Below are 16150 nucleotides of genomic sequence, written 5' to 3'. Positions count from 1 at the left end.
TCCCACTAATAGGCGCCGTCACCTGGATATGCCATGCCTGTACCATACGAGCAGTAGGTGGCGGCGAGCGATATCTCTACACAGGCCTCACACTCCGGCTGCTCGACATGCTGCTCGCTGCTCTGGTGCCGTTGCAGTATATGCTGTTCCCGCCTACAGTACCGGAGCGCGAAGCCCTTGACGACTGACAAGGACGGATTACGCTACGCGAAGTCGAAGAGGTGGGCGAAGAGGGATCGCGGGATCGGGGGGAGGATACTGCTGGACCTGCTGGTAATCCTTTACTTTGACTGGATGTGACCCTTCTCACCAAGAGCCACCAGGAGGGTGTGCACGGGTCAGAATCCATGAGCAGCATCATAACTAGACCGCGCTGATGCTATAGAGGACATGCTTACAGCCGGCCAACACAATGAAAGTATGATCAAGGGTTGACAGCTTTCACTGATCTATCAACTTGCAAAACTACACGAGCACCACAACCTTGCCACCCGCCTCATTCCTCTCCATCACCTCATGCGCCTCCACAATACTCTCCACCCCACGGAAGACCCTGCCCATCTTAATCTTCACCTTGCCGTCCCTCAGCGACCCCAGTACCTCCGACCAAGGCGTGTTCTTCCCCGTAAACGTCCGCTCGCCGTACGACGTCAGATACCGACCAATAGGCAGCATGAAGTTCGGGACAAAGTTCGGTATGCTCCAGCTCCCTCCTAACGTACCGGCAGAGCAGCACACACCCCCGTCCGCAAGACATCGTATGCTGTCCGGAGCAGTCACGGCGCCGACGAGGTCAAGCGCCTTATCCACGCCTTTCGGGAAGTGCGCCTGGATCTTCTCCTGCAACTTCCCATCATCTACGACCACATGGTCCGCACCAGCGTCAAACAGCACTTCCATCTTCGCCTCTGCCCTCGTACTCGCCACCACAGTCGCCCCAGCCCCCTTCGCCAGCCCAATCGCCGCCATCCCCACTCCACTCCCCGCTCCCCTCACTAACAGCGCATCCCCCTCCACAACCTTCAGCGACCGAAACAGACACCCCCAAGCCGTCTGCAGCATCACCGGCACCGCACCCAGAACCTCCCAACTCAACCCCACCTCCCCCTCCGAAGCAGCGACGACGATACAATTCTCCTTCGGCGCGACGCAGAACTCCGCGTACGTGCCTTCCCTCTCCCTTCCTAAACCACCCAGCGCGGCGATCACGATACTGCCGCTGGGGAACTCATCCTCACAACCCGGAGCAGCGGACACAAGGCCGACGCATTCGATCCCGAGTGTTCGAGGCAGAGGCACAGGGCCCATGGGATTCGGCTCGCCGAGACGGGTGGAGAGTTCAGCGTGGTTGAGGCCGATGGCGCGGATGTGGATGAGGACTTCGTTCTGCTGGGCCGTGGGGACGGGACGGTCTTCGAGCTTGAAGCTGGAGGCGGCGTCGCCGAGTTTGGTGAGGGTGAGGGATTTCATGGTGGTTGGGTAGAGAGGTTTGGTGGATTGAAGGAGTGGTTCGATGGGTTTGAAGAGGTGCTGGAGCATGTTATCACTTCCATATTGTAGATGGTCGTGGCCATTTATATCGGCATCGAGCGATAGAGTGCTGCCTCGTCATGGCGGAGATAGTTCAGGATCCTGTTGGAAATCCGTTACGATGCCCGGACGAGTGTTGCTGGAGTGTCCGGCGACGGTCGAGACATTGGAAGATGTGTCATCTGAGGTTGTGCATGTGAAGAAGATCGCCCGAACGATGTGCTTCTGTGCCTGGCGCTATACCAGATCGGGCAGTTCTGGATTCCAAAATTCTAGCCATGACTCGGGCTAGATATGAGGAGCAGGCTTCTGTGCTCTCTCTGGACACCACTCTAGTAGGATCATCGTTGTTAGACAGAAACTTGGAGCCGCTGCAGCCGAAAGCAGCGAAGCAATTGGTGGATGATAAGAGACCAACGAGGAACATTGCGCTTAATCAGCTTTTGTCGGTCCCGAGAGCAAGCGATCAGAGATCGGAGACTTTGTCTCATCAGCTACCTTACCCCATCAAGCTTGCAAGCGCAGCACATTTTCCGATAGCGAATCGTGAATCGTCCACCAGCGAGACGAAGCAATCACCAAGCCCTGCCTGCCAGCTTAGCAAAGGCTTCATCCTCCTCCTCCACCTTTACATCACACAGCATGCCTCAGCCCCAGCAACCCCTCCGCCACCCTCCCCTTCACCACACTACTCGTCAGCTCCTGCTCATTCGGCATCGCCAGCCTCCGTCTACTGCTCGGGGGACTGTCCAGCCTTGCTGCGGCATGCATTGGCGTCGAGACCTCTTCTGCAGGAGGTGCAAAGGGCAGCCCGTTCGATGAAGTGGAGATAGGCGGCGAGCTCGGCAGCTGCGTGTCGTAGATCATGCGACTGCTGTACGCCGTTGGTCTCAGCACAGGTGCTGGCAGTAATCTCGGAACGGCTGCTCGCTCTCGATCTCGCGCTGCGATTGCTTGTGCTTCTTGTCGTAACTGCTCGACAGCCTCTCTTGCCGCGGCGTTGGGATCGAGTGGTGAGGCTCGTGAGCGTTCTTCCACGTGGAGGTCGAGGAAAGGTGTCTCGACTTGGTTCGTCCGTACTTTGTACATGGCGACTCGCAGTCGGAGCTTGAGCATTTCGGCGTTGGAGATGGTTTTGAAGATCGATGTGGAGGTTTGAGAGGACGGGTCGTAGTTGATGAGTGAGGAGAAGGACTTGCGTCCTTCGGAAGAATGTTGAGTGGAATCGTCTTCTTCGGAGGGCGTGTTGGGTTCGGTGGGCGAGGCTTCGGTTATTGTTGGAATGTCCACCTGTAGACGTATCGTTGTTAGTATGTCTCTCAAACATCAGCATGTAGTCTGAAACATACCCTCATATCCTCCCGCGACTGAAAGACAGGACGAAGGCTCCCCGCATCCTCCATCGACTGCCCACTCTCATCCTGCCCACTCCGCTCATACGGCCCATCCACCTGACTCAACAGCTCATCATCCGACAGCTTCCTCCTCTTCAGATACATCAGCCCCTCACCGCCCTCCATTGCCGCCGTAAAGCTTCGCTTCAATGGGCTGCCCGCCAGCGGCTTGCCCGTGAACATTGGGCCGGAGGTAGCGGTCTTGATGTTTGGTGACACTTCTCCAAGCACTCGTCTGTTAGATGTAGCATTACGCTGATGAGCTGTGGGTTTGGCGGGCGACATGTTCTCGTCGTTGGTGCTTTGAACGGTCGGTGAAGCCATGATGCAGGTACGCGTCTGGGTCGGGAGGTTGCAGCTTTGAGGTGTGATCGTGATTGTCCGGGAAGATCCTTCTCCAGAACGTGAAGTATCCGTCACGCCAGTACACGAATCGAGATTGTGTTGTAAACGAAGCAGTGCTGGGAGAAAGGTGTTGATATGTCGAGTCGCGACTTGGACCCTGCTTAGAGCTAACGCAAAACTGGCGCGAGCTGCACGTGACTGGAATTTCCAGGAAGTTGCAATCTTGGAAGAGATGAGGACAGTCTGGACGCGGATGATATTGTCTTCTCGACGCCGCAGCTGTTAGCATGTGAGAATATTAGCGCCCTTGCAGTCGTATGCGCATTGGAAGGGGCGACATCAGCCCTATGTAACCCATACAATGCTGTGTTACTGAAATTAAAGGAGGAAACGTAGTGTCTTGAAGTTAATGTCATCTTCTCATCGGGCGCTGGTAGTTCTAATGTGATGCTAGCACCGCTAATCCACTCATATCGACATCAGAGAACCGGCACCCTCAGCCCTGTACGCCCTCTAATACTCGCCTTCACCCGCCTGTGGCTGCTCGCCGCCCTCCTGTCCACCTTCCGCCTCGGCCTGCCTCTGCTGCAGATTCGCCTGCGCCTGAGCGGCCTTGGCACCATAATCCTGGGAAGCTGGTTGCGAGATGGGCTGCTCCTCCTTTGGCTCAATGATAGTGACGCTGTCGGGCAGACCCTTGCCACCAGACTTCTCACCAGCCGGGTCCATGGGAGAGGACGAGGCGCGCATGATCTTGACCTTGATACCGAGCACACCTTGACGGAGCAGGACGTGGCGGACGGCGGAGTCGATGAAGTCCTTGGCGGGCTGACCGGAGTGGATCATGAAGCCGTCGGTGAACTTCATGGATTTGGCACGGGCGGCACGCAGCTTGCCGGAGACGACGACCTCGCAGCCTTTGGCGCCGGACTCCATGATGAAGCTGGATGATGTCAGTAGAGCTCTCGAATCGAAGGGTATACTTGAACTCACCGAAGCACACCATAGCATGCACGACGAACGGCAAGACCGTTGAGAAGCTTGTAGCGGAGGGACTCGCACTGGGCGACGGCAGAGAGACCACGGGACTGCACCTTGGCGGCGTAGAGCGAGACGCTGTCCGGAGGGAAGCGGAAGCGGTGAGTGATCAGGCTGGTGAGCTGTATAGACGTTAGCACCTTCCCCACGTTGTATTGATATAACGATATGCCCACCTCGCGGATCCTCCTGCCCTGCTCTCCCAGCACCTCCTGAGTGTGTGTGGCGCGGATGATGATGTCGGTGACGGTGGGTGTGACGCGGACCTCGACGCCAGAGTAGCCCTCCTCGGCCAGCTCGCGCTGGAAGAACTCGTTGAGCTCGGCGTAGAAGACACCGTCGGCGACGAACTTGCGGCGCTTGGAGATGTTGGCGCCGCTGAGGCCCTGCGCGGGGGCGGTTTGCGATTGCATGGTGGGTAGTGTTGTTGTGGTGGTCGTAGAAGGTGTGTGGTGAGGTTGACGTTGCTTGCTGTATGGGAGAACATGGAGCGGCGCACCAGATCAATTTTGTAGTGATCGCTGAACTCTTGGCGCTCGCTCAAGCTGCCTCATTCGGCCTCTCCGCACTTTCATCTGTCGCATCAGCTTTCTCGACGAACCGCAGCATCTCGAAAGACAACCTCTCTTCTCCGACTCATCAAGTAAGTTCAACACTTCGACAGGATGGTCATCGTATTACCATTACGTGTTGAGAATGGAGAACAGGAGCATCATCTCATGTCTGGACTTTGATGAAGGCTCGAAGGAGCAGGAGTCGTCATCTCCCGTATTCCACTCTGCGACAGACCCCCAAGCCTAGCACCGCGCCTCCGCCAAAAGACGCATCTCGCGTCGACCGGGGTTGCAACAGCGGCTCAATGGCTAAAACACGCGCATGCTTGGCCCTGTTACATAAAGTCTTCAAAGTGTCCCGCCTTCGTAAGTCTCGCAAGGTATCTCCTCACATCGTCTCTCATCGTCACCATGGCACGAACACTCCGCCTCCTCTCCTCCCTCACCCTCTTCACCCTCTCCCTCGGCCTCCCTCTCGACGACATCCTGCTCCAAATTTTCCAAAACATCCACTGGCTCCCCAACGCCCTGGCCCAAGTCACCAGCGACCTCGCCCCGCGCGCCGTCTCCTTCCAGCCCAAAGCCGGCGCGACCTTCAACATCGAACTCAGCGTCGTGCCCAAGACCTCCGAGGCCAACGACCAGAGCTACCACGTCTGGGACTTCGACATGTTCGACGCTCCCACCTCCACCATCAAAGCCTTCCAGGACAAAGGACACCCCGTCATCTGCTACTTCTCCGCCGGCAGCTACGAGGACTGGCGCGGCGACGCCGACGACTTCCCCTCGGCGGCCCTGGGCGAACCCCTCGGCGGTTGGGAAGGCGAGTACTGGCTCGACACACGCAACCAGAAGATCCGCAGCATCATGGCCAAACGCATCGCGCTGGCCGCGAGCAAGGGCTGCGACGCCGTGGACCCGGATAATGTGGACGGCTACACCAACCCCACCGGTTTCGACCTGACGAAAGCCGACGCGGTGGACTACCTCAAGTTCCTGGCCAACGAAGCGCACTCGCACGGCATGGCGTGCGGGCTGAAGAACGGCGGCGATGTGCTGGGCCAGCTCGTGGATGTAATGCAGTTCAGCGTCAACGAGCAGTGCGTGCAGTACAACGAGTGCGACTTGTACCAGCCGTTCATCGAGCAGAACAAGCCGGTCTTCCACATCGAGTACACGGAGAAGAGTCCCGCGGCGGCGAGCTTTGTCACGAAGTCTTGCACGAACAAAGGTGCGAAGGGCTTCTCGACGCTGATTAAGCATATGAGTCTTGATGCTTGGACGACGAAGTGTTAGATGTAGGAGGAATGTCGGAGAGAGGATTGCTTGGTAGATCGCGGATAGATCAGCCTGTGTATACTTCCGCTCCGAACAAGTGCGTCAAGGCTTCCTCAGCCATGTCGGAGAACGAATGTGTCACAGAAAAGCTCCGACTCTTTTTGCTGATCTGATAAAACATACCAAGCTGCCAACGGTGATCTTGGCCCAGTAGGTGATATCGAGCCGCGTGGTGCATCTTCTCCTAAACAATGACAGCCCGCCAACGAGGGCAGCCCTTTCGGGTGCAATGTGGTCTGGCAGAAGCTTCCCAAGAAAGCATGCATGAGCTGCGCTTGATGAAGATAAATCTGACTGGTCTCGCCGGTCGGTCGTTTAGATTTCACTTCCCTACATACTCCCACCACAATCTAAATTAACCCCCTCCTCACCAACCCTAAACCCTCTCCTCCGTCTCATTCACCCTCACAGCCCCCTTCTCCCTCTCCTCCAAATGGTCCTTCCCCGCGCCCTCCGCTGCATACGCCTCAACCCCCGTACAGACATACGTCTTAAACTTCCTCGCCGGCACTTTCGCTTCAAACATCTCGTGAATCTCCTCGAGCGTCCGGTCGCGCGTCTCGGGGATGTAGAACCAGGTGAACACCGCGAGGATCATGTTGCTGCCGAACCAGATGTAGCCGTACTTGGGGCCCCAGTCCAGGTCGAGCGGGTTGATGAAGTAAGGGGCTGTGAAGGTGCCGAGCCAGTTGCCGAGGAAGTTGAGGGCGGTGGCGACGCCGAAGACGTAGCCGCGCAGGGCGGAGTTGGGGTATTCGCCGCCGAGGAGCCAGGCGTAGGGGGCTGGAGTGCTTGTTAGTATCGGGTGGAGATGGTGAGGGGTGGGAGGGGCATACCGTAAGCGACGTAGAAGAAGGTGAAGAGGCAAATGAAGGCTACGATGACTTGACCGGACTCCTTGGTGTTGGGAGCGACGGTCCAGGCGATGGCTTGCGCCAGCTGGGAGAAACCGCAGGCCAGGACACCAACGAGCATGATGACGCGGCGGTCGATGACGCGCACGTAGAGGGTGCTGATGATGACGCCGAGCAGACCCATGCAGGTGACCATCAAAGAGTAGGCGAAGGGGTCGGAGACGCCGGCGATGGAGAGGTAGTAGGTGGTGTAGATGTTGACCCAGGAGGAGCCTGATGTTGCGATTAGTACGGTGATTGTATGACAATGCTCACGTTCGACATACCGTTGGCGGCGTGGAAGCAGATGACGGCAATCGAAAGACCGGTACGTCGCAGGTTGGTGCCTCGCCACATCTCCAGGAACAGCGCCTTCTTGTTCTGCTCGACCTGCTCTCGGGTGGACAGGCGGATCTCGTTGAACTCGGCCTGAAACTCATGCTCGTCGATGTTTGAGTTCCGCAAGCTGCGCAGAGACTTTTCGGCCTCTGCTTCTTTGCCATGGGCCACCAGCCAACGCGGAGTCTCCGGGAAGAAGAACAAGCAGATGGACTGGATGGTTGGTGCAGCGAAGAAGACCGCCAGTGGGATGCGGTAGGCGTTCTTGTTCATGATGCCCGCCGTGCCGAAGTCGACGGATGCGCCCACGATGGAGCCGATCGAGAGCTGTGCCTGGTAGACAGCGAATGTGATGCCACGCAAATGGGCCGGAGCAACTTCGTGGACGTAGAGTTGGGAGAAGGTGAGGAACCAGCCGACAGAGACACCAAGGATCAGACGAGCGGCGTACAATGCTCCGACGCTCGTGGTGCCCAGCATGACCGCGGTGGCGATGAAGTTGAGGATGGTGGCTCCCCAGAGTCCGAACTTGCGGCCCATGAAGCTGCTGAAGGGGCCGACCATGAGGGAGCCGACGAAGGTGCCGATGGTCATGAGGGATGAGATGAGACGCTGCACGGTAGGCTGTTGCGGGAATGAGTACTCGTTCGTTGTTCGCCTGCCCCAAGACATTCAACTCACGTCTATTGCCCACGCCTCCGTGGTATCGTCATAGTAACCGTACACCTCCAAGAAGCCCGGCATGCTTCATACACTGTAAGCCTAATGGTCTCGAAGGCCGCTGGTGTCCTCTACTCACGCCATGAAGCCACCGACGAGCGAGTAGTCGAGCCCTGGCGTGGCGTTAGCAAGCTCTCACTCGATATGCTTGTCTCGGAGCTTACCATATTGGAATGTACTGATCGTTGCAATCGCGCAAATGGCCACACACTTCTTGTGACTAAGGATGTCGAGCTTCAGCGGGTTGGCCGAGATGACAGCTCCTCCGACCATGGCTGCGGTGGTGTGCTACACACAAGCACAAGCACACTTGGGAAAGAGCGATGAGCGAGAGGGGAGAGGTGGGTTGAGATGGTCACAAAGTAGACAGCTCGACTCCCACGGGACGTGGGTAGCTTTAATGCAGACACCTTGCTCTCTTCACTCGACCAGTCCCCATGGGCAGGGGATTTGCATGCACCAAGAGCTCATGGAGGCGCATGGGTTGGAGATCGTGCCGCAGCCCGCGACTTGGCGCTGTCGAGTCAGTGGTGGTGCAAGCGATGGAACGTCGGATGCCAGCCGACGCTGCGGAGATTGGGTCTTGGGGGGGGATCGGCAGTTGGACCGCTCCATGTGTGGCGCCCCGGCGAGCATGGGGACGGCACACCTCCAGGGTCTACAGGAGCCACGTGCAGCGATATCTGGGCATTCCTCCGGCACATGGTGTTGCACCATTGCCGCGTTGGAGGAATACCCGGCCTCAACTGGCAACACTCCGAGGCCGAAGGAAGCGACGAGCCGTGCATAAAGGGACCACCGACGCGGGACCACCGTCTCGGATAACAGGCGAACACACAACTGACTCCCGTGTCTCTTCATCACGCACGTTTCGAACAGAGCTCCCACCCCTCCAACAACCTACCCCCTGCTCGGCACTCAACGTCTTATCAAAGCTTCGACCCGCCATGGCTCCCAGCGCTGTCTCCGAGACTGAAGTTCGTTTGGACCAGAAGACCAATGGCCATACCAACGGGACTGGCAAGCTGCGCCGCGAGCCGATGAAGAATTCAGGGTCAATCGACCACCTCGAGTATGTTGACGTTACGCCCGTCATCGGCCGCGAGTATCCCACGGCCAAGATCAAGGAGATTTTGACAGCGTCCAACTCGGAGCAGCAGCTGCGGGACCTGGCCATTACCATCTGCGAGAGGGGTGTCGTCTTCTTCCGTGCCCCCCAGGATGACCTTACCGTGGAGGAGCAGAAGACGGTGACCGATCTGCTCGGCAAGCTTACTGCACGACCAGAGGAGAATGGTTTGCATGTGCACCCCCTCTACAGGGATCCTAACAACATCCCGATGGCGGATGGGACGACCGATGAGAACATGTATGTCGAGTTGCTGAGATGGGTACTGCAAGACCTGCTAATGGTCTCGTTCTAGCTATGTGATCAACTCTGAGGCCATGAAGAAGCTCTACAAGACCATGAAGGGTCGTCCAAACGAGACCAGCGAACCCCGAGACCTGGGCCGTGAATGGCACAGCGACAGTACGTGCATGTACGCTTGAAAAGTCATTCTGAAGGCTAATGGAAATACAGGCTTGTTCGAGAACTGCCCATCAGACTTCAGCTTCCTCCGTATGCAGGACACCCCTCCAGCTGGTGGCGACACCCTCTGGTGCTCCGGCTACGAGATGTAAGCCTTCCAATCTATCTCTCCGAGAACCCAACACTGACATCCCCAGCTACGACAAAATGTCCCCCTCCTGGCGCTCCTACATGGAAACCCTCACCGCCACCTGCGCCCAACCCGTCTTCAAATCCGCCTGCGAAGCCGGCAACTACGAAGTCATGACCCCCCGCGGCTCGCCCCTCAACAAGGACTACGAGTTCGCCCCCGTGCACCCGGTGATCCGCACCCACCCCGTGACCGGCTGGAAGAGCATGTTCGCCGGCGTCGGCCTGCACGTGTCCAAGATCAACGACGTCTACAGCTACGAGGACCAGATGATTCGGGATTACATTATGCGGTTGATTACGAGGAGTCATGATTCCGTTGCACGGATGCATTGGACGAGGCAGGCGTGTGCGATTTGGAGTAATGAGTGTACTTTGCATGCGGCTACGGTGAGTTGTCCAGCTCTTGGTCCTACATGGAGTGTAGCTGACGAGATTTCTAGCCTGATACCCATCTCGCCAACGGCGTGAGGACCGGTGTTCGTGCTTCAGGAATTGGAGGCGTGCCGTATCTTGACCCTGCGTCGAAGGGACGCCATGAGGCTCTTGGTCTGCCATTTGCATGATCGCACAGTCACGGAATTCTAGATGCAACCAAATCGTTATAGAACCTATTTCTCCATCTATGCCCTTCGATATTCCGGCGTTCCAACCTGTGCTGCAAGGCGCGAATGTCTTGTACGACCAGGGCGTCTAAACAGCTGCTCGGCATTGTTTACTTGACCGCTCGACGACAGTCGTCTTCATCTCCCGTCTCCTTCAACATCGGATACCTTCGGCTACCAAGATTACCAAGCGTCACCTTTTTTGCACACTTGCTGAGTCGAACCGTCTCTTGGTGCTTCAACGGTAGATGCTGTACTCCATCTGCCGCCGGTGCATTCAAGTCATGTCCATCTCCAGGCTCGTATATGAGCGGCCGATGATCTCCGAGCCCAGAAGTCCCAAGCGCTGACGAAGAGCTGGAGAAGAAGCTTCTTTGACTTCTCCAGAGGATTTCCTGGTGCCACGTGGGCGTAGTTCCGTTCTTTGGGTCATCCATACCACCGTATCCCGTCTGCATGTTCGGCACGATCTCTTGGCTACCTAGCTGACGGCAGATTGTAGAGATTGATTGCCGTGGAGAAGTCTGAAGTCGAGTGAGTAATACTTGCACTGGTTCGAGTCGATTTGGAAACACCACTGTTGTGCTGCCACTGCTGCCGAATTTCGATCGTCGAGGTTTGTTAATACGGCGTCAAAAGGCCGGAACCAGCGCTGCTGGCAGCGATATCAGGTCGTTCAGAGATGCAGGGTCGTTATTCGGGAGCTCTGCATCCGACCGCTCAACGAGCTCAGCCAGGTTGTGGCATAGTGACAGTCGGCGAGCAAAACGTGCAGTCGGGGTGTCGCCAGAACGCAAGAAACCGTCCAAAAGTTCTACAGCGCGTATTCTACTCCAGCTCCAGGGTGTCAGAGCACGACTGCCACTTGCGATCATGGATCTGACCACGTCGGAGTGAGATGGCGATTCGATGGCAGATGATGGAAGGGGAGCGGAGACACTCAATGCTACATCTTCGGCTCCCGAGCCAGGATGAACAGACATTTGGAAGTAGCATACGCCTTTCCCTCCCCATCTTGCAGGATAGCCTTCACCCACACTTTCCTCCCGGACATCTCAATCAACCACGCTCGAGCGAGCACCACACACGGCGTGCTAACGGGGGCCTTGTAGTCAATCGTCATGGTCGCAGTAGCCGGCGAGATAGGGTTAGGCGAGGCATTATGAGCGATATGGCCAGATATATGGTCCAAAATAACCCCATTGAAACCGCCATGCGCTCGGCCAGTCTTGCCATCCACGCCATCGCCAATGGAGAGCAGAAAGCAGGCTTCCCAACCATCCACCGCCTCCGGTTCCTTGCTCGGCCGTCGAAAAGACAGATGAGACCGGATGCCGCGATCAGAGTAGAGCGTATACTCGAACATGGTATTGCTGACTTTGTCCGGTTTGCTGGCGTTCTTCTCGTCCGTGACGGTGTTCCAGCGGATGTCCGGGTTGGCGAGGAGTTGTTTGCACCAGTCGTGGGTGAAGTCTGGGTGGGCTGCTATGTGGCTGTGCCCGAGGTTTTGCTGTAACTTTGAGATGATCGACATTGTTTGGTATGATCTGTGGTAAAGGGAAGATTGTGTGTTGTTGTTGTGGTGGTAGGAGGTAGATAAGAAATGTGCAGCCGAGGTCGAGACGAAATGTTGCTCGTCTTGCCGAAAGCTTTGGACCTCACTTGCACTTCTGCAGGCAAATAACAACGTCCAATCGAGCACAGCACATGAGTAGAGCAAACAAAGGACGGCCGAAACGACAGAAGATGGTAAGACAAGCTGGAGGTGCATTGCATTGCTCGTTCTGCCTTAGCCGCGATGACTTGCATTGCTCTCGAGCCTTTCCACTGTCCAGGTCTTCGACTTTGCTGTCAGTTTTCGACTTTGCTGCCAGTCTTCGATGATATAACAATACGTTTTCTCCGAAAGTATAACATGGCGTCATGCCTCCGGTGATAGGCATATCCCAACATCGTCGTCTTCGAGAGCAGACGCTTTGACACGTTAGCACACTTGTTTCCGGCTCGCTGAAGCTTTGCACTTACCACTGGTTTGATAGTCCACACCTGCCAGCCCCCCTGAACGAAGACACCGCCACCTTGCGCAGGCAAGCGCCGCTCGACTACTCGTTGTCTCGCCTTTCCTTTCTAGGCAGCGCCACGACGACAGTCGCAAATCTCGTTGTCGCCCCCAGAGTTGCGCCTGCACTGCCGTTGATCCCGGAGTTCTCCCTCGAGGCGAATGATGTACAGCTTGTGGACGTGGAGTTCTGCCTCGACTTCGCTGGCGGAGAAGTGGCTCTCGTGCAACTGTGACTTGAGGCGATGGACCTCCTTTTCTGCCTCCGCAAGCTTCGTTTCAATACCGTTAGTCTTGGCTTCTGCATCTTTGAGCTTTGCCTCTGCTTCCTGGAGCCTTTCCTCTGCTTCTTGATCGAGTTTTGCAGCGCTCGATTGTGCAGCCAGGCCAGCATCCCGGACCGTCACAACACCATCGTCCCACTTACTCCGCTTCGGTGCACGCTCATCTTCACCCTCATACTCCCGTAGCCCGCGGTTCCGCTTTTCAGAGAAGTCGGAAATACCGCCGACGTTCGCCGAGCTGCGCGCGACTTTCGACGGTTCGAGATCCAGACGATAGACGCTCACCACAACTGGCAATGCCATGCAGATAGAGAGCCAAAGAATACAGAGCACCACCGTTCCTTCGTCCATTTCGTGGAAGGCGGTTTTGAGCAGCCAGGAGTGGGGTCTGTTCGCTGGCGTGGGAGCGCCTAGGTTGTGGTGGTGTGATCGCAAATGCGAGTGGTGATTTTGGCAGTGCCAAGATCCATCTTCACATGAAGATGAGAAATTGACGTGACGTCGCAGCAAACAAAAATGTGATCAGTGCGCGCGACACAAAGATATCTCGCGCTCCAGCTTGGCCACACACCTACCTCGACATCCGCTTTGTTCACCCACCCACAACCACAATCTGTAAAGCACACCCACTCGTTGTTCGTGTCCGGAGCGCACCCAGCATACAAGCCATTGGCTATTGTCTTCCCAAGACTTCACCTCACGCAAAGACCGCGCCGCGCAGGCCGTTTCGCCACTTCACCACCCCACCACCACACCACCTCGAGCTCTTGCAGCTCTCTCGAAACCAAAACAGATCTCCTGCGCTACTCACCCTGTACAGCAGCATCATGGCGTTCCAGCAGTTTGAGAAAGCCATCGTGTCCATCAGTCCGAAGCTCATCGGGAGCGAGTTTGGTGTATTCCAGGATAGCGAATTTCAGCCGGCTCTCACAATCATGTACCCAATCGCCTGGCTCCAGAAGCAGATCCTCGCTGTTGCGCCGAGCGACTACACGCCGGTCCCAATACTCAACATCGTCTACCTCCCGCCAAGCCACTCCACCCCAGCCGTCCTCCACTCTGAACCGACACCGCAAGCCGGACCACTCCCATTCTACCTCGATCTCTGGCACACTCTTACCTCGACTCTGGCTGCGGTCATGGATGGTTTCAATCACTCCCCTCTACTCTTCTGGCTTCTCCTCTCGGCTTTACTCCTGCTCTTCATCATCATCGGCGCATCATGCTACTTCCTTGGGGTAGCTCGAGCGCGAAAGGACCCAGTTCATGAGGATATCACACCGCTCGATGCACTAGCCAAGAGCTCGAATCTCGGGAAGCGGCACCTGGCCATAGCTGCTGTCGTGGGCTTCTTGCTCGGTCTCACCGATATCTCTGGTCAATTCTGGAAGCTGGCCGCCAAAATTCATGTCACCAGCGGCTCCTTTGTCACCGTTTGCCTTGTCGCATACTTTGTCCTGCTCAAGTACATTACCTGGAAGGCCTTACCAGTCGCGGAAATCTTTCTCGAACACGGAATGCTCGCATCTGCTGCCATACTATCGGAAGAGCCTGCCACAGCTGTTCCTGTCGCGGAGACATCGCGACCATCGACATCCTCTCGCGGTATGCAGACCGGTGATCTTCCTGTGTCGCCTGCTGCACCACCATCGCCTGTTCTCGACTTCTGCATTCCCGCCTGCGCCGCTGTATCGACTGAGCCGACCGTCCCCGCCGTTGCTGTTGTCGAGAACAAGCCTTCGCCGACTGTCGCAGCTGTCCCTGTCCTCCGCATCGTTCGTCCATACCGCGGCACTACACCGACTGATCTCGCGGCGAGTGCTCCTGTTGCTGTGGTTGAGAAGTCGTCATCCTTCGTGTTCAGCGGCCCAGCACCCACGGCCGAAGACTTCGAATTCTTCGCTCCGTCCGCCTTCTGCGCCGCCAACCCTGATGCGCCAAAGCGTTTTCCTGCGGCCCAGCAGCAGATTCCTGTTCGCGACGAGGAGAAGCCTGGCAAGCTCGTCGCCGGCTCGAACCCCACCGCCGCCGAGTTCAGCTTCGGTTCGCTGGGCTTGGCGACCAAAGCCTTCGGGCCTGGCCCAGAATTCGAGCCGGCCAGACCCCGGCAGTTCAATTTTGCTGTCGCAGACGGGACGACAAGCAACGCTGGGGCGGTCGTCTCCCAGCCGTACAGGCTGCAGGGGGGTGAGCTCACCGAGAGCAGCACCATGATCCCTGTTCCGGTAGTCGAGAAGAGCGCACCAGAAGCTGCGACCAGTGAGACGGTCACGCCAGAGCCAGCTCAGGAACCACAGGTGCCGGAGCTAGCGGCTGAAAAGCAGGTCGGCGCTGAAGGGCCTGACGGTCGGCAGGAAGAGCAGGGTGTCTGGGGTGAGCATCGTGCGGGAAGTGAGAGGACGCACAGGAATAGGAAGTTGAGAGGAAAGAAAAGAGCGGCGGCAAGGGGGCAGGTGGTCTTTGAGTGGAGGGAAGACGGCATTGCGAAGGAGTATGAGGGTGGGAGGGTGGAGTATGTGGACGATGGGAGAGTCGAGCATCCGGATGGGAGGGCAGTGTATCCAGATGGAAGGGTTCAGCATCCCAACAAGGAGGTTACGGAGCGGTACGGAAGGAACGGCGGCCCAGCTCCCCCGTCTTGAGGCCAGGCGTAATGCTTTTGGCCGCAGAGGGGTCGAGACACGTTCTGAAGGTCAGGCAAAAGCTTTTGACCGAAGGCGAGTGGAGATTCATTTAGCACACCAGGCTTCGGCTTTTGGCAGCAAATGGATTGAAACTCGACCTGGAGGTCTGGCTTTTGCTTTTGACCGATGGCGTGTTGAGACCCGTCTGGCGGCCAGGCTTGCGTCTCCGCCCGGCGGAATGTTGCAGGGGGTGTTGTTCATGCTCATGGTTGTTTGATAGTTCTTTTGCTGTGAGAGAAGGAGATTCCGGTTCTTTGGCCTGCTGAGTGGCCAGGACTGCAGAATTGATGTATGAAAATGCTATGAAAATGCTATGCCGACTCACTGTTCACTCTATCGTTCCACACATGTTCTAGATCTATCAAATGAAGCATGTATGGCCATTTTTGTAGCTGGGATGATGAGCTGAAGTCCAACGCCCTCGACGCGCGGAGGTGGAGCACGACTCCCGCCAAGGTTGCCAATGGCCGCGGCGAGGAAGGACAGCCACACCATATCCAACGTCATGCTCGTATTCTCTCTTTCTACGGATATACCCACGACCTATCCTACAATTCAGCGCGTGCGAGAGTCCCTCATCCACCTGCGAGACCACAATGACCGCCCGATGACCAGCACATCCGCAACTCCATCCTACGCGGCGGGCA

General features: G+C 56.9%; 9 protein-coding genes across 9 annotated transcripts; 3 read left to right on the top strand and 6 right to left on the bottom strand.

Annotated features, from left to right (window-relative positions):
- Window positions 1-465: 465 nt before the first annotated feature.
- On the bottom strand, window positions 466-1470 carry LTR77_008647 (uncharacterized protein; the record flags this gene model as incomplete). Its single annotated transcript, XM_064805877.1, has 1 exon — window positions 466-1470. One exon carries the CDS (start codon window positions 1468-1470, stop codon window positions 466-468), a length of 1005 nt encoding a protein of 334 aa, XP_064655736.1.
- Window positions 1471-2163: 693 nt separating this feature from the next.
- LTR77_008646 (uncharacterized protein) lies at window positions 2164-3248 on the bottom strand (the record flags this gene model as incomplete). Its single annotated transcript, XM_064805876.1, has 2 exons — window positions 2164-2820; window positions 2880-3248. The coding sequence occupies 2 exons, from the start codon at window positions 3246-3248 to the stop codon at window positions 2164-2166; spliced, it is 1026 nt and encodes a 341-aa protein (XP_064655735.1).
- A 534-nt stretch (window positions 3249-3782) lies between these two features.
- RPS3 (40S ribosomal protein S3) lies at window positions 3783-4720 on the bottom strand (the record flags this gene model as incomplete). The annotated part of the gene is made up of 3 exons (XM_064805875.1): window positions 3783-4212; window positions 4263-4429; window positions 4484-4720. 3 exons carry the CDS (start codon window positions 4718-4720, stop codon window positions 3783-3785), a joined length of 834 nt encoding a protein of 277 aa, XP_064655734.1.
- Window positions 4721-5272: 552 nt separating this feature from the next.
- On the top strand, window positions 5273-6157 carry LTR77_008644 (uncharacterized protein; the record flags this gene model as incomplete). The annotated part of the gene is made up of 1 exon (XM_064805874.1): window positions 5273-6157. One exon carries the CDS (start codon window positions 5273-5275, stop codon window positions 6155-6157), a length of 885 nt encoding a protein of 294 aa, XP_064655733.1.
- Window positions 6158-6575: 418 nt separating this feature from the next.
- LTR77_008643 (uncharacterized protein) lies at window positions 6576-8424 on the bottom strand (the record flags this gene model as incomplete). Its single annotated transcript, XM_064805873.1, has 6 exons — window positions 6576-6982; window positions 7036-7326; window positions 7380-8055; window positions 8113-8176; window positions 8231-8264; window positions 8316-8424. The coding sequence occupies 6 exons, from the start codon at window positions 8422-8424 to the stop codon at window positions 6576-6578; spliced, it is 1581 nt and encodes a 526-aa protein (XP_064655732.1).
- A 674-nt stretch (window positions 8425-9098) lies between these two features.
- Window positions 9099-10437, top strand: LTR77_008642 (uncharacterized protein; the record flags this gene model as incomplete). The annotated part of the gene is made up of 5 exons (XM_064805872.1): window positions 9099-9520; window positions 9576-9682; window positions 9734-9830; window positions 9880-10261; window positions 10315-10437. 5 exons carry the CDS (start codon window positions 9099-9101, stop codon window positions 10435-10437), a joined length of 1131 nt encoding a protein of 376 aa, XP_064655731.1.
- Window positions 10438-11422: 985 nt separating this feature from the next.
- Window positions 11423-12010, bottom strand: LTR77_008641 (uncharacterized protein; the record flags this gene model as incomplete). Its single annotated transcript, XM_064805871.1, has 1 exon — window positions 11423-12010. The coding sequence occupies one exon, from the start codon at window positions 12008-12010 to the stop codon at window positions 11423-11425; it is 588 nt and encodes a 195-aa protein (XP_064655730.1).
- Window positions 12011-12603: 593 nt separating this feature from the next.
- Window positions 12604-13122, bottom strand: LTR77_008640 (uncharacterized protein; the record flags this gene model as incomplete). The annotated part of the gene is made up of 1 exon (XM_064805870.1): window positions 12604-13122. The coding sequence occupies one exon, from the start codon at window positions 13120-13122 to the stop codon at window positions 12604-12606; it is 519 nt and encodes a 172-aa protein (XP_064655729.1).
- A 524-nt stretch (window positions 13123-13646) lies between these two features.
- Window positions 13647-16103, top strand: LTR77_008639 (uncharacterized protein; the record flags this gene model as incomplete). The annotated part of the gene is made up of 2 exons (XM_064805869.1): window positions 13647-15331; window positions 15896-16103. 2 exons carry the CDS (start codon window positions 13647-13649, stop codon window positions 16101-16103), a joined length of 1893 nt encoding a protein of 630 aa, XP_064655728.1.
- Between the last annotated feature and the right edge of the window lie 47 nt (window positions 16104-16150).

This window comes from Saxophila tyrrhenica, assembly GCF_035928015.1.
Source record: "Saxophila tyrrhenica strain CCFEE 5935 chromosome Unknown scaffold_15, whole genome shotgun sequence".
Classification (NCBI taxonomy): domain Eukaryota; kingdom Fungi; phylum Ascomycota; class Dothideomycetes; order Mycosphaerellales; family Extremaceae; genus Saxophila; species Saxophila tyrrhenica.
Note: the sequence above shows the minus strand (reverse complement) of the source record. Positions and strands in the feature narration are given on the sequence as shown.